We start from the raw sequence: 13,410 nt of genomic DNA, 5'->3' as shown, positions 1-13,410 counted from the left end.
CGGTGGTATCCAGACATCTCACTTGACCACACACCTAAGAGTATCCTATCACTAATGGGTTTTTTTTTTTCCCTGTAGTAGTTGGGGATCAAACCCAGGGACCCACTTTGTATAGACATGGGCCTATTGCCTGAGCCACATCCTCACCCTAAGACATTTGACTTTTACCTGATTTGTTCTTCTACCTTCAAATACCCTTCAAAGTAAGAACAAGGATTCCAATCCGTATTAAGCTGAGTTCAAACCAACCTGTAATACCTGCTGTGCATCAAGGACCTTGATGATTTCCATCCATTATAAAAAAATATATATATCCCTCCCCCAACTCCAAGCCAACACCATCTTATCTTCTAACACACTCAGGTTATCTAAGGGATTCAATTTCTGTAAAGCATCTCAAAATTAACACTGGACCGCAAAAAAATTACATCTTACAATTCTTCAGGCAAGAGCACAACTTTATTTTCACCTCTAATTATAAACCACAATTGAAAACAAGAGACTGTGCAGTTCAACTTTTTATTTTAATAAAATCAGAATATGCACAGCACATGCAGTGCTAGCATCTAAACTAATACAATAAGCAATTACTAAAGCTACAGTGACTTGAAGTTCAATCTTTACATTCAGCAAGTTTAAATCCACTCGTAAGTAATTTTGAAACCTTATTAACTGAAAGTATTTGCTTGCGATAAAACTTGCTCAAATGCTATCGCTGAATGTACAAGTCACTGGTTATGCCAATACAACAAAGATAACCACATGTTTGAGGATTGCAATGTGCCAGACATTCACTGGAAAAAAAAAATACACACAACTAAACAAAACTCACGCAACAAACATCTGAGAATCTGGACACTTCGTATCAGTGTTTTGAAGTGTTTTCATTAATATCTTAAGACAAGTGTATCAAAACCTTGGCATGATATAATTTCAAGTCGCCAATTTTGTTTTTACTAACATCAGAAAGTTATGGCTACACTGCCAATGCCGGGTCTGCTTAATTTGACTTAAGAGTTTAATATGACTTAACATTAAAAGCTCACACTACCCCGAAATATATAATTTCACGCATACGGTGACATTCAACATTCAAGTGCCAGTGTTTTTGTACTGTCTTTTGGTCAAGTTTCTTTAACTTTCAAAGAATCACTTTTAGGCTTACAAAAATAAATATTTGTCAAAATGTTCAATAAATATTACATAAAACTAGCAGCAAAAAGTATCTAGAAATCTGTCGTGTGCAAAGAGTTTTCTTCCCAACTATCATTCCCATGGTCCCAAATAAATTTTAGAATCTAGTCCTCCCATCCCCTTCCTAGACAAGCTGCGTTCAACAATCTCCAAGAGACAAAATAAGATTGGAAGTTTAAGGACACGCACACAAGACATATATATAAAATTCTCTGAATGTGCAATAAAAGAAGTATTTTGTAAAAAGTTATGGGCAAAATGTACAAGGGCCTAAACCTAGACTAATTGAAATAGCACCATAACAAATGACCTCAATACTGTCAAGTGCACCTACTTAATAAAAGTTTTAGAACAAGGCACAATACACTTGAAAATCTATTGCACTTTAGGAAATTTTTGCCAGTCTTCCTGTGCCACTGTAAAAAGATTGAGCGTTTTGATCACCGCATTCTGGCCACAAAATTAGCCCAGAATTCAAAGTGGCAGAGGCATTTTAGTGGTGGACAATGCTCATCTTTGGCCAGATTTAGCATAAACAGACTATAAATACAATGGAAACCTATGCAACTAAAACTGACTAAAACTGCACTGTATAGCAGAATTGACACCTTGTGCAGTTATGTACATATTTCCAACCTGTGTGATCTCAAAGATTTCAGTTTGTTACTCTTCTGGAGCCATTTTTACAAAGTCTATATAGTAAGCCAGTTTAACATCTCAACGCAGCTTGAACAGAGTAATGTGAATCGGCATTTAAAATAAAGCCTGCTGCATTAATTCTTCCTGTTCATACCTTCTTGACCAAAAAACATCAACACTAGCATGCGTTATTAGACCAAAAATCATCCAGGGCCCTAACGAGGGCTGGTCATTGCTGTGGTCAGCCATTCTACCATTTCAATTTCACTTATGGCAGGCATTTTAAAAAGTCTAAGTAGATGAATTCTCCTAAAAACCTATTTCAAGTTATCAGACCTTTAAACTTTCCCTGTAATAATATGCCCACATTTGGCTAGCTCATGATTAATGATCTGCCTAAACATTGAAAGAGGAATTGCTGTATTTACTTGCATTAACTTTGAAAACAGTGCTTTGAATGTATGCATGTACTCATACATCACCTCATCATGACTGGAATGGCTTGTTTATAAAGACTATCAGGTTCTAAATACCTATCCAGGATAGAGTGAGCAAATCAGAATTTTAACGTAATACAGTTTGCCACATTAGAAACTAATTCCATTAATATGCTTCAAGACATTTGTTGTTTGTTTTCCCCCGATCTGCAAGTATCAAAAAGCCCTAATGCAGGTTACCGCATAAGTGTTTTCCTTATAATATTTATGGATGAATCGATGATTCCTGTTAAGTTGTATCACACCTGTGTGCCAAGGTTTGATTTTAGCCCAAGTTCAGTAAATTTATTTTGTCAAAACAATTGATATCTTGAGCATTACTGAGCCAACAGGACATCAAAATAAAAAGTTGTCTAAAGTTAAAGGCACAGTACATTAACAAACAAATGATCCTCAGTCACAAAATTATAAATGCAGTTTGGGATGGGGCTTGGCGGGAGGGGAGTTAATCCAAACTACAGCAATGAAGTCTTCAAACCACCTTCTGAACAGGGCTGCTGATTGTTCCTTTCATCTCTTCTTGTGACCTTGAGCTCCCTTAAAAAAAAAATTTCAGTGGAGAATCACAGCTGGTAATGTACTGCGAGTTCTTGAAGCTACACAAGGTATAGTCTGGCTAAGTTACATGTGGTTTCCATATTAGCTTGTTTGGCAGGGTGACCTACTGCGAAGCAGGTTCAGTTACCCCACCAGTCAACCCCCTGGGAGTTGTAGTTTCCTCCGTATCCATCACTGTTGTAAAAGCCTCCATAGCCACCTAATGATGTAAAAAAAGAGAAATTAAGTCTGTCATTATGGGAGACAGGCATTTGTTCCCTTAAGCACCATGATGCCAAGGTACAGGACTCCCAGGCCAAACCCTCCCCCAGCCTGTGTATAAAAAGCAAATCCACATCACCTCCACCAAATCCTCTGCTGCCTCCATGGCCGCCGCCACCACTGCGGCTGCTGCTGGTGCGGCTGCTGCTGAAGCTCGAGCTGCTGGCACCGCTGCTTTGTCGGTAGTCCCGGGCACCAAATCCTCCACTGAATCTACTACTAAATGGACAAAAGGAGACAAAATCTCACTCCACAGTCCCAATTTCTGTTAAAACTTCCCAAGGCCATCTCAGCCCTTTCCTCCAGAGCAATCTGAAAGGCCCCAGCAGTCAGGGTTAGACATCAACTTGGTGTTGCCCTTTCCAAAGGATGGAGGCAGCCTGAGGCAATTAGGCATGTTCCAAACTTCTCAGCTTAACCGGGGGCACAGTGCTCACCGGCCACCCCCAACTCGAGGTCATCTAGTACTTTACCTCTTGGATCGGCCGCGACTGCTCCCCTTGTAGTGGTGTTCATAAGCCATGTTTTCTAACCAGGACGGCACTTCTTGTTTTGCTTCAACAAGAAGATCCAACAAATCCTTGGTAATATTTATATTCCTTTCATTAAAGAATGAGGTGGCAAGGCCTAGAACAGTTCCAAAAATACCTATTAGGTCTCTCATCAAGTGGCACAAGTATTTACATTTCCACATATGTACCCAAAAGTTTACAAGTTGCCATTTAACCAACTCAAAGATCTTGTCACCTCTACTGGGGAAGACAGCACTTTCACTGTTACTTGGACAATACGTTTCAATTTTCTTTACTATATGCAACATGATGAAAAAATGAACCACCAAAACATTAACCACTTACCGAGGTTCCCCACACGTCCTGTACGGCCTATGCGATGTACATACTCTTCAATATCACTTGGTAAGTCAAAATTGATGACATGTTTCACATTTGATATGTCCAGTCCTCTTGCCGCTACCTGGGAGATAACTTCTGTTATCAACAGCTCACTTTTAAAGGAAAGTGAATCACTGGATCATGCTTAATTTGAAAAAGCCTAAGATCATAATATACATACTGCTGTAGCCACCAAAATTGGACTTTTTCCTGAACGGAACTGGTGCAGGGCCTCTTCTCTATCTCTCTGCGATCGGTCTCCATGGATGCTGGTACAAGCATAACCTTCATGGTACAGGAAATCCTCCAGAGAATCTGCGCCCTTTTTGGTCTCCACAAACACTAAAGTCAGTGAATCTTTGCCTGAATTAAAAAAAAAAAATTACATTTTGGTCACCACCAGCAGCTAGCTCTCCTTATACTTAATGAACACGTGAGAGGAAATGCAACAATGATGACCAAATTCCCATTACACCTAAGCCACCAGAGCAATATTTTACCTGTTGCATTTAGAAGGTCAAGAAGAAATGACCGCTTGTCCAAGTCTTCCACCCAAACCACTTTCTGTGTAATGTTCTCAGAGGTAGAGCCAACTCTTCCAACAGCCAAAAAGATATATTCATCCAAGAAATCACGAGCAAGTATCTGAAAGATTAAGTTGATTATCTATCCAGGCAAACAAATTCCTGAGTAAATAAAATCTCCAGCATCCAGCATCAATTACCTGAATTTCCTTAGGGAATGTAGCACTGAACATCATAGTGTGGCGAACTCCCTTTGGTGGCATTGTATCTTGTTCAACTATTCTGCGGATCTGAGGTTCAAACCCCATATCCAACATCCGATCGGCTTCATCCAACACCAAGTATCTGTTACGAAAAACAATTCCATTTAGAAGAGGGGCTATCCTTTAGTACAGTAGTTAGCGCTAAGCATAAGACACGTGGACATCAAAGATCAAGATTCTGTCACCAAGGACCAGGAACGTGGCTCAGCACTAAGAAATGTCACAGAACAATCATCAGTATATATATATACATATTTTGCCAAGTTAAAATACTAAAATACATCACTCACTGACTGATCTTAAAATCTGAAACATTCTAATGAAGACCACAAGAAAAATGGTCAGCATTTGGCTGGGGAACACAGTGCCAGGCACTGAACTCAGGGCTTCCGCATGCAAACTCTGCTCAAGCCCTCTGAGCGAGCTCTCTGCCCTCTGAGCCTTCTCCTCCATCTTAATTGCCAGTATTTTTAAAAAATTGCATTCCACGCATTAACAAATTAACATACTTGCAGAAGTCTAAGCCAATCTTTCCTCTTTCCATCATATCCACCAGACGTCCTGGAGTGGCTACTAGTAAGTGGCACCCACGTTCTAAGTCTCGAATCTGCTGACCAATATCAGCACCACCATAAACCACACAAGGACGAACTCTTGATCGGTATGAAAACTGTAAGTAAAGAAATTTTATCACCTTTAAGGTCGAGAAAAATTAACATGGCCACTAAACATTTTTGTCATCATCAGCAAGGAAAGCAGCAATCACACTTAATGCATACTTACTTTCCTAGCTTCCTCATAGATCTGTACTGCCAATTCTCTAGTTGGTGCCAATACCAAGGAAATGGGGTATTGTTTGCGACGTCCATACCTTCCATTTTCCTAAGCAATAATTTATATGTTAAACTCTTATCTGTTTTACATGTTCGTTACAATTTCCTTTATCAGCTTTACATGTTCATTACAGAAACTTCCCTTTTTAATTTGCAGATTATACCTGAAAACATGCTTTTCATTAGACTGGACTAAGCCTTTATGGTTCCTATAAAGTTCTAGAATAATTTCCCATGTTATAAAGAAATATTTACCTTCATGGCCCTCAGAGCCTCACCGGGACCATCCGCATAAATCTGGCTCAAGATGGGCAAGAGAAACGCTGCAGTTTTTCCAGAGCCTATCAAGAAAGTATATTAATCAACAACAACGAAACCCCACTATTTGCTACTTTGAAGAACTACTGGTAAAGACAGTTTTGTTAACCACCCTATTAGTTAATTTAATGTTACTTTATGCTCAGTGAAATTTCACTATGTCTAACAAAATGCAGAAACTTGGCCTCAAAGAGTTATGTCAGTTAAGTATACTATGTTTTCTAAAGCCCTAAGGACACTTTGCCATCCTTCTTTCAAACTGGTCAGACTCGAGATAATAAAGCTTGGATCCAATTTAGAGATGGACATCCCGAACTTCCCTCTCTCTCCTTGCCCTCCCCAATAAACTCCCTACAAAGATCACAATACTTGAGCCACACAGAAGTACTTTCCCCGCTCGATCTTATCCTTTGTTAGTCCAGATACATTTCACACTAACTTTCCCACCAACACAAGCAGCAGGATTGGACTACTGATTTCAAGGGACAAACAGATACCACCCAGCAATTAGTCCAAACAAAACGGGCTACAAAACATGGCTCAAGTTTCCATGTGAAATTTCAAAGAACTCGAAGTATTTTCTTTGGTGCTAATTTTGAGAGCTATCTCAAATTTATCTCAAAAAAAAAACTCTCACCAAGTGAGCTTACCTGTTTGGGCACATGCCATCAAGTCTCTCTTCTCTTTGATAATAGGAATAGCATGCTTTTGCACTGGAGTTGGACGAGTGTAGCGTGTAAGTTCAATGTTTCCCATAATAATTTCGCCCATCTCAACATCGCTGAACTGTTAAGAAATTCAACAGGGTCAGAGAGCTTGAACACTTATGTGGAACCGGTTTTGTCTTACATCATATAACAATGGAAAATAGTTAATAACCTACATATACTTTTAGTGCATTTGCCTAATGTATGTTACATTTTGAAGGGGGCAAACATCGTTGTCATCAACAATCTCCTTCCTACATAGACCGGAGTTTTATTTGAGTTCTTCCTTATTTGACCAGTTTCCTATTTTGAGGTCAAATGATGAGTAGCAGTAACATTGAACATTATCTACACTTCCTTTCCATAAACCAATGACGCAATTTAGTTTTTAAAAGATTCAAATCCATCACATCAACTCATAAAATATATCTGTTATAAAGCATGCATAAAATACATACATGCTTTCAGGGAAGCTTGTCCTCTTTCTGACATGCTGTGAAGCCATCTACACTCTTGCTCTATGTCTGAAAGGGTCACACAAAAATACTTACACTTTCAATGTGTGGAGGACAGTTATTTCCTGTTGCCTCAACTGGAATGTCATCATACTTCTCAAAGTTAATCCCAGTGTTGCCCCCAGAAAAGAGTTCCCTGGAATCAAAAGGTTGGTAGGATTCAAAAAGCTGAGGATTCAAAAAGCTTGGTTACAATTGCTACATATTCCAAAAACTTACTGTTCCAAGCGTTCACTTGGAGGGAGTGGTTTTGACCAGTCATCTTCATCCGATTTGTCACACCAGCGACTATTCCCACCACGTTCAAATTTGCCAAAGCCACTTCTGTCACCGCGGCCACCAATGCTATCATAGTCACTCCGTCCACGATCATCAAACCTGAAATGCACAAGCAATTCATTGCAACCAGATTCCTGGACCACAATCAGACTCCTACCGCCACCCTACAACTGCAAACAGAATTCTGCCCACTAATGTGAAAGGGTATCAAATCTTCCATGCCTTCTCTCAACAAGTAAGGTCCTCTAGCCAGATCATAATTACGTAAGTGATCAAATCAGTATCACTTCTGTAGAACAGATCTCACATGACGAAATTCAAGATTCAAGTCTCCCATCTTTGAAATCAGCACATTACTTCCATTTAAAAGTTCTCATCCAGATATATTTAGCAGGGAGAAAAAAGAACAGCACACCAAACATCCATTGTCCCAGTTATACTAGGATGTCATTTAAGGACAACTTACCAGTGTGACAGACTTTGGATAAAAGATAGAAAACAATCCTTACCTGGATTAAGATGTGTTAGTTTTAGGCCTGTTTGCGAAAAATCAGGACACACAGGACTAACCACAGCTATGAGGTGCATGAGAGGTGCCACACTTGCGTAATCAGAAATATAAGGTGTTTAAAAAGTTGTTATATAATATATCCACATAAAAACCTCAACCAACTCAGGGCATTCACTAGACAAACTCACTTTTTAAAGAGAGTCTAGAAGCTATAAAGATATAAAAATTGATTTTATTATACTAAAGGGCATGTTATTTCACTCTTAACTCCTATGTACCAAGTTCAACAGGTAAGAAAATACAATGATTAAACAAACATCATGTGTAACATCCCAGGTAGGTGCTTCACCACCGAATAAGCTAACGATCAGCACAACAACTAGAACTTACCAATTAAAGGGCTAATTCCTAAGTTTCTTAGGTACATGTAAAACAAGCAGAAACCGCTTACCTTCCCCGTGATCCACTCCCTCGATCACTGAAGAAACTAGACTTCCCCCTGGAATCACCACGAGATCCAAAACTGCTGTATGCATCCTTATCTTTACTGGAACTCCACCCTGAGCTGTCTTTATCGTAGAACCCTTCAATAAAAAGTGTAAGCCCCATAAATAAGTTGACAATACTTGAAACAAGACTCCTTGAGCCAGAACCCCTCCACTATTCTTGGTGGTCTGGAGGGTTTGCTAGGAGAATTAAAGATATAGAAATAAAATGGTGCCAGTTTGCTACATCCTGACTCTTTTAGTGTCATGATCGTAATCCTTTCCATTTAGCACCAGCAGCATTTTTGACACCTCTGCAAGACAAGTAACTGGGTTATCACCATGTAATTTAGTTTACACAGCAGGGCATCTACTTACCTGTTTCAAATTGAAATCATCAGGATTTAATTACAAACACTAGTCATGTGCCGAGAAAACCATTAAGAACCATTCCACTGTGCCATATAGATGAGTTTTCCCAAAAGGAATTAATTCTAAAGTTGTACTAGGTAACAGAGCAATCACCCATTTATTTGCCTAAGCTTCTGCCTCCAAACGTTAAGGATTGGATCTGTAAAAACTTACCTTTAGTAGCCTCTCGGTTCCGTAAGTGAGGAGGGATATAGCGTCCTTCTGAAAGAAAATGCCACAAAAGTTCAAGTTAAGACTTTTTACCAAAATTTCTACTCAACAACAACAAACTCCTGGAAAAAAGCTTTAACTCTCAGGCTTTCCATTTTGACTACTTGAAATATGAAAGGTGAAATTTTAAGTGGATTACTGCTTTAAATGGAGAATTCTGAAGAGGAAGGGCCACTTGGCAAGCAAAATTTGATTGGAATCGACTGTTAAAACCCACAAATACATTAAACTTATAACACATCTTTTGGATGTTGTGCTTCTGTCTGTTTAATCACTATATCTATACGAACCCTTTATTAAAATGAACATGAAAATTGCCTGTTATGCAATAATAAATCACACAATTTGCCACAAGGTCTTTTTGTTTCTATTCTGCGAAGGTCCAAAGTATAGTGGAAATGCTGCAAAAGGGGAAAATGTTCCAGGAACTACAAAGTTTGGACTGGCCAGTTTCTTAGGTTTGTTTATTTTTTAAACTGAGCTATCCCCCTAGCCTGGGAGGCCTGTTTTTTCCTTCTTTTTTTGGGGGGGGAGGATGGGGGTGTTGTTTTAGGGCGGGCGGGCGGGTAGGTTGGGTCACAACTGGTGCTCTTCAGGGGCTATTCCTGGCAGTGATTGGGAACCATATGTGGTTCCAGGGATCAAAGTGGGAGCGGGGGGAGGCCACCAGGCTTGCTGAATTAAGTCAACAGTTAAATGTATGTAGACAGAAAATGCAATCGCAACAATACATAAGCAAAATTAAAATATCCAAGAAAAATCAAATCTCTTTTATATTACAAAAGTCTGCAATCTTCTCCACATCTGGATTAATAGCAAAAAAAAATCACTATTCAAATAATCAATTTTGACATATTCTTAGCATAACAAATTAAGGTGAAATTCAAAACAACACCTATGCCCGTAAGAGGGCTGACAATCAACCACCCAAGATTCTCTAACACCTCAATACTGGTCTCATCTAATTAGGTCTATAATTAAGGAGTAAAATAAAATGTTAATCTAACTTATTTTTCAAAGACAACACCGTGTAGGGTGGGCCTAGGTTGAATCCCAGCACTACATGGTAGTTGTCTCCCATTGCCATGGAGACAGAAGTAGCCCCCTCACACACACCGTGCCAGAGAACGGCCCCCTAACAACCCCCCTCCAAAAATACTTTATAAAAAAAAAAAACAGCATTTAAAATCTTACCCCCATCTTCCCAAGAGTCCACATAGCCTTAACCTCAATAAAGCCCCCTTCTCTGTAGCAATTAAATAGGCACGTTCCCTTAAACGAAACTTTCTATCTCTAGTTAGGAGATTTCCTCTAAGGAGAAGCGTATCCCCTCTTGGAGTTAACTTCAAGGGTTGCTTTACAGTCTAATGATGTATCGCTTTTATCCAAGAAAACTAGCTCCCTTTTATTACCAAAGACAAGGCTTTAGCGACTGAACTGGTCACTAAGTAGTGACAGTATTCCTCTGTCTATATGTTTCCCCACCCCCGGCAAAATTTGAAGAGGTTAAATTTGAACAAAAGACTAATTAATATTCAGCAGAAGCATTACATGGTTTACTTACTGCTAGCTGTACTTCCTCCACTCTGATTATCTGAAGAGTTCAGGTCTAGGCCAGCAAACTAGAAGAAAGGGAAATAGTTAGCCGCCTGTGGAAATAACGCCGCCCCGAGAACTAGTCCTACCGGCTAGCCTTCACTAGCACTAGTTGCCTGGCCCTTACTGGACGGCTATAAAACTCGTTAGTTAAAATGGGATCCAGAATGTGCAGTGAAAAACTGCAAGTTCTAAGCAAATGCAACACTGCGTGATGTTACTGCACAAAACAGCACACCAAGATGCGGAGGGGAATGCATCCAAATTTGTTATTCACACTACATGCAAAAAGAAATCTATTTATTCAGAGTCCTGCTGCCTGCCGACCCTTTACAAAGTCGCAAGAGCCTCCGTAAAAAGCTCAAAATGCTGGTGAAATCGCCAAGCACCATCTATGGGGTTATTGAAAATTAGAGCCAGATGTCGCAAACCCCAACACCCCCCCCCCCAAAAAAAGAAACAAATGCACACAGCACTTTTTAGGCACCTTCCTCATTTATAACACCTATTGGCAAAAACGCTGAGCGCTTTCTCTGAGTGACCCTCACTCAACAGACTTGATACTATATAGAACATCCTTTGGGGCAAGTTCCAGCGTAAATTATTTGACACTTGGAAACCATGAAACAAGTATGAAACAGTACTGGGTGGTGTTAGGATTACTTGTTAAAAACTGTTAAGGACTCCCGCTGCCCGCAAGCAATTCTATCAATTACGGAGGTGAGGTCTTTGGTTCGTGCTTGCAACCTTTTTGCCTCGGTTCTCCAGGAGGTGGGAGGGGGGGGTTCAAACGATAGAAAGTGGCCAGGGGCTTGGGGGAGGGAGGGGGAAGCATCTTCAAACTCTACGGAGCCTGGCTCTGGGAACGAGACTGTCCCCATCCGTGCTCCAGTTCACGGCACATTCGATTACTAATGTGTCCGTGTCGCCAAGTCTCGTCTCAGGGGTGTCCTGGAGTTCTGAGCAGACAGTCTGGGTCTCCGGATAGCCCACGGAAGTGCCGGTCTGTAGCCGGGTGCCACGGCTGCAGCGATGCCCACTTCCTGCCACCCTGGCTCCCATCACGCATCCTCCCTCTTGTGGCTTCCAAGACGGCCCCGGGGCCCCTGACCCATTTCCAAATCGAACTCCGAAAGCAGCAACAAGTCAACAAAACTATCCCCCCCCCCCACCTCATCGCTCACTCGAGACCCGCTACCACTCACATCTGAGGAGCTCTGCTCAGACCCATCCAGGGTCTCTCTCTCTCTCTCTCTCTCTCTGTGCACCCTAGAGCGGGGCCCGGGGCCCGAGGGCCACAGAGTGACTCTGGAACCAACCAAAGGGGCGCTCCGAGTCCCTAAGCCTGGGCCAGCTCGCAGCCGCGTTCCACCGCGCGCTCTCTAGGGCCGGGCGCCGCGGCACCCGCCGCGGCCCGACTCCCTCCCCTCACCCCCCCCACTTCTCCCGAATCTTCTGCGTCACAAAACTTTCCACTCCGGAAACGCGGCCTCCCCGGCCGCGGTCCCGGGCTTCCGAGAGCCCCGCGCAGCGCGGGTCGGAGCGGGTCGGAGCGCGCCGGCGGGGGCCGGGAAGCCCGGGAGCCAGCCGCTGCCCGGCGCGATCTCCGCTCGGGATCCCCGCCGCCCTCTCGCCCGCCGGCGGGGCCCGCAGCGCCACCCAGCCACCTTGCACCACACAAAGGAGGCGGCCGCCATTACCCCGAGCCCGGGGGGCCCCCCCGCGCCGCCCCCTCCCACATTCCAGGACCGCCAGCCCCTTCCCGTTCCCGCGCGCCCTCGCTGCTGGGGCTGCTGCTGCTGCGCGCGCGCGCCCCCGCCGGCGCCGTCGGGACTGGGGAGCCGGATCCCGGCCGCGCGCTCCCGCCGGAAAGCGGCCCTGGGGCACCTCCAGCCGCGCGCAGCGCCCCCCTCCGGCCCGCGCACCCCTCACCCCGAGGCACGGGTCACTCCTGTGCCGAGGTGCGCGCGTACGTGACTCCGCGGGCGCGCGCAAACACCCCAGGCCGCCCCCCCCCCGCGCGCGCCCGCCCCGAGCCCGCCTGCGCACGCACGCACAAAAGCCGCCATTGTGCTCGGCCCGGGGACAATACCGCGAGCCAAGCCCGCGCCCCGGCCCGAGCGACTGCCCCCCCACCCCAGTACTGAAGCCGCCTCCCCCGGCCGGCCGCAGCCCCAGGGTATCAGCGCTCTCCGGCCCGAGGAGCCCCGCCAGTGGGGAACGAAGGATGCCCCTGAGCGCTGCGCCATCAGCTGGGTTAGGTTGAGAGGCGCATTCGGCCACTACCCCATCCCGCCCCGGGAGCTCACCTGCTGGTCCAGCCCGAGCGCATTTTCCACCGCCACATGACTCATCCCTGAAGAGTACCGAGAACTCGGAGTCTTCCGCTGAGTGAGTGCTTGATTCTCCACGAAGGACCTCTCACAGGAGATCTGCAGCTCTGGAGCAGACGGCGCCGCCACTGGGTTAATATACCCACTCGGAGGCCCAGACGTCATCACGTAAGACGTAGCCCCGCCCTCTAGCGCCTCCCCCCTAGCCGGGGTAAGTTCTGCCCAGCTACTGTGAGCTCCTCTCGCTCAAATCTCGCGGGATTTCCTCGTCATTCACGTCCGCTTCTCAGCGTCCTTACCTTAGTTCTGTGAGCGCCAAAGGCTGTCCTAATTCGCTGCAAGCTCCGCTTCTCCAGATTCTC

General features: G+C 43.8%; 1 protein-coding gene across 2 annotated transcripts; it reads right to left on the bottom strand.

Moving 5' to 3' along the window:
- Window positions 1–505: 505 nt before the first annotated feature.
- DDX3X (DEAD-box helicase 3 X-linked) lies at window positions 506–13,171 on the bottom strand. Of its 2 annotated transcripts, none has more exons than XM_004612905.3 (17): window positions 13,025–13,171; window positions 10,684–10,741; window positions 9,063–9,110; window positions 8,444–8,576; window positions 7,422–7,580; window positions 7,239–7,338; window positions 6,631–6,766; window positions 5,918–6,003; window positions 5,613–5,711; window positions 5,339–5,499; window positions 4,767–4,911; window positions 4,543–4,687; window positions 4,224–4,405; window positions 4,007–4,124; window positions 3,623–3,776; window positions 3,229–3,368; window positions 506–3,087 (listed from the first exon to the last, which is right to left on the bottom strand). In XM_004612905.3, the coding sequence occupies exons 1-17, from the start codon at window positions 13,067–13,069 to the stop codon at window positions 3,008–3,010; spliced, it is 1,989 nt and encodes a 662-aa protein (XP_004612962.1). In that variant the 5' UTR covers window positions 13,070–13,171; the 3' UTR covers window positions 506–3,007. The 2 variants fall into 2 exon arrangements, with proteins under 2 accessions (XP_004612962.1, XP_004612963.1); XM_004612906.3 differs by having other exon boundaries at window positions 3,229–3,365.
- Window positions 13,172–13,410: the final 239 nt, after the last annotated feature.

Source organism: Sorex araneus, chromosome X (assembly GCF_027595985.1).
Source record: "Sorex araneus isolate mSorAra2 chromosome X, mSorAra2.pri, whole genome shotgun sequence".
Classification (NCBI taxonomy): domain Eukaryota; kingdom Metazoa; phylum Chordata; class Mammalia; order Eulipotyphla; family Soricidae; genus Sorex; species Sorex araneus.
Note: the sequence above shows the minus strand (reverse complement) of the source record. Positions and strands in the feature narration are given on the sequence as shown.

Coding starts and splice junctions, on each gene's coding strand:
- DDX3X (XM_004612905.3), bottom strand. CDS start 13,069: ATGAGTCATGTGGCGGTGGAAAATGCGCTCGGGCTGGACCAGCAG. Junction 5,500..5,612: donor TCTATGAGGAAGCTAGGAAA/GTAAGTATGCAT, acceptor CTTTACTTACAG/TTTTCATACCGATCAAGAGT. Junction 3,369..3,622: donor AGTCGCGGCCGATCCAAGAG/GTAAAGTACTAG, acceptor TTGTCCATTTAG/TAGTAGATTCAGTGGAGGAT.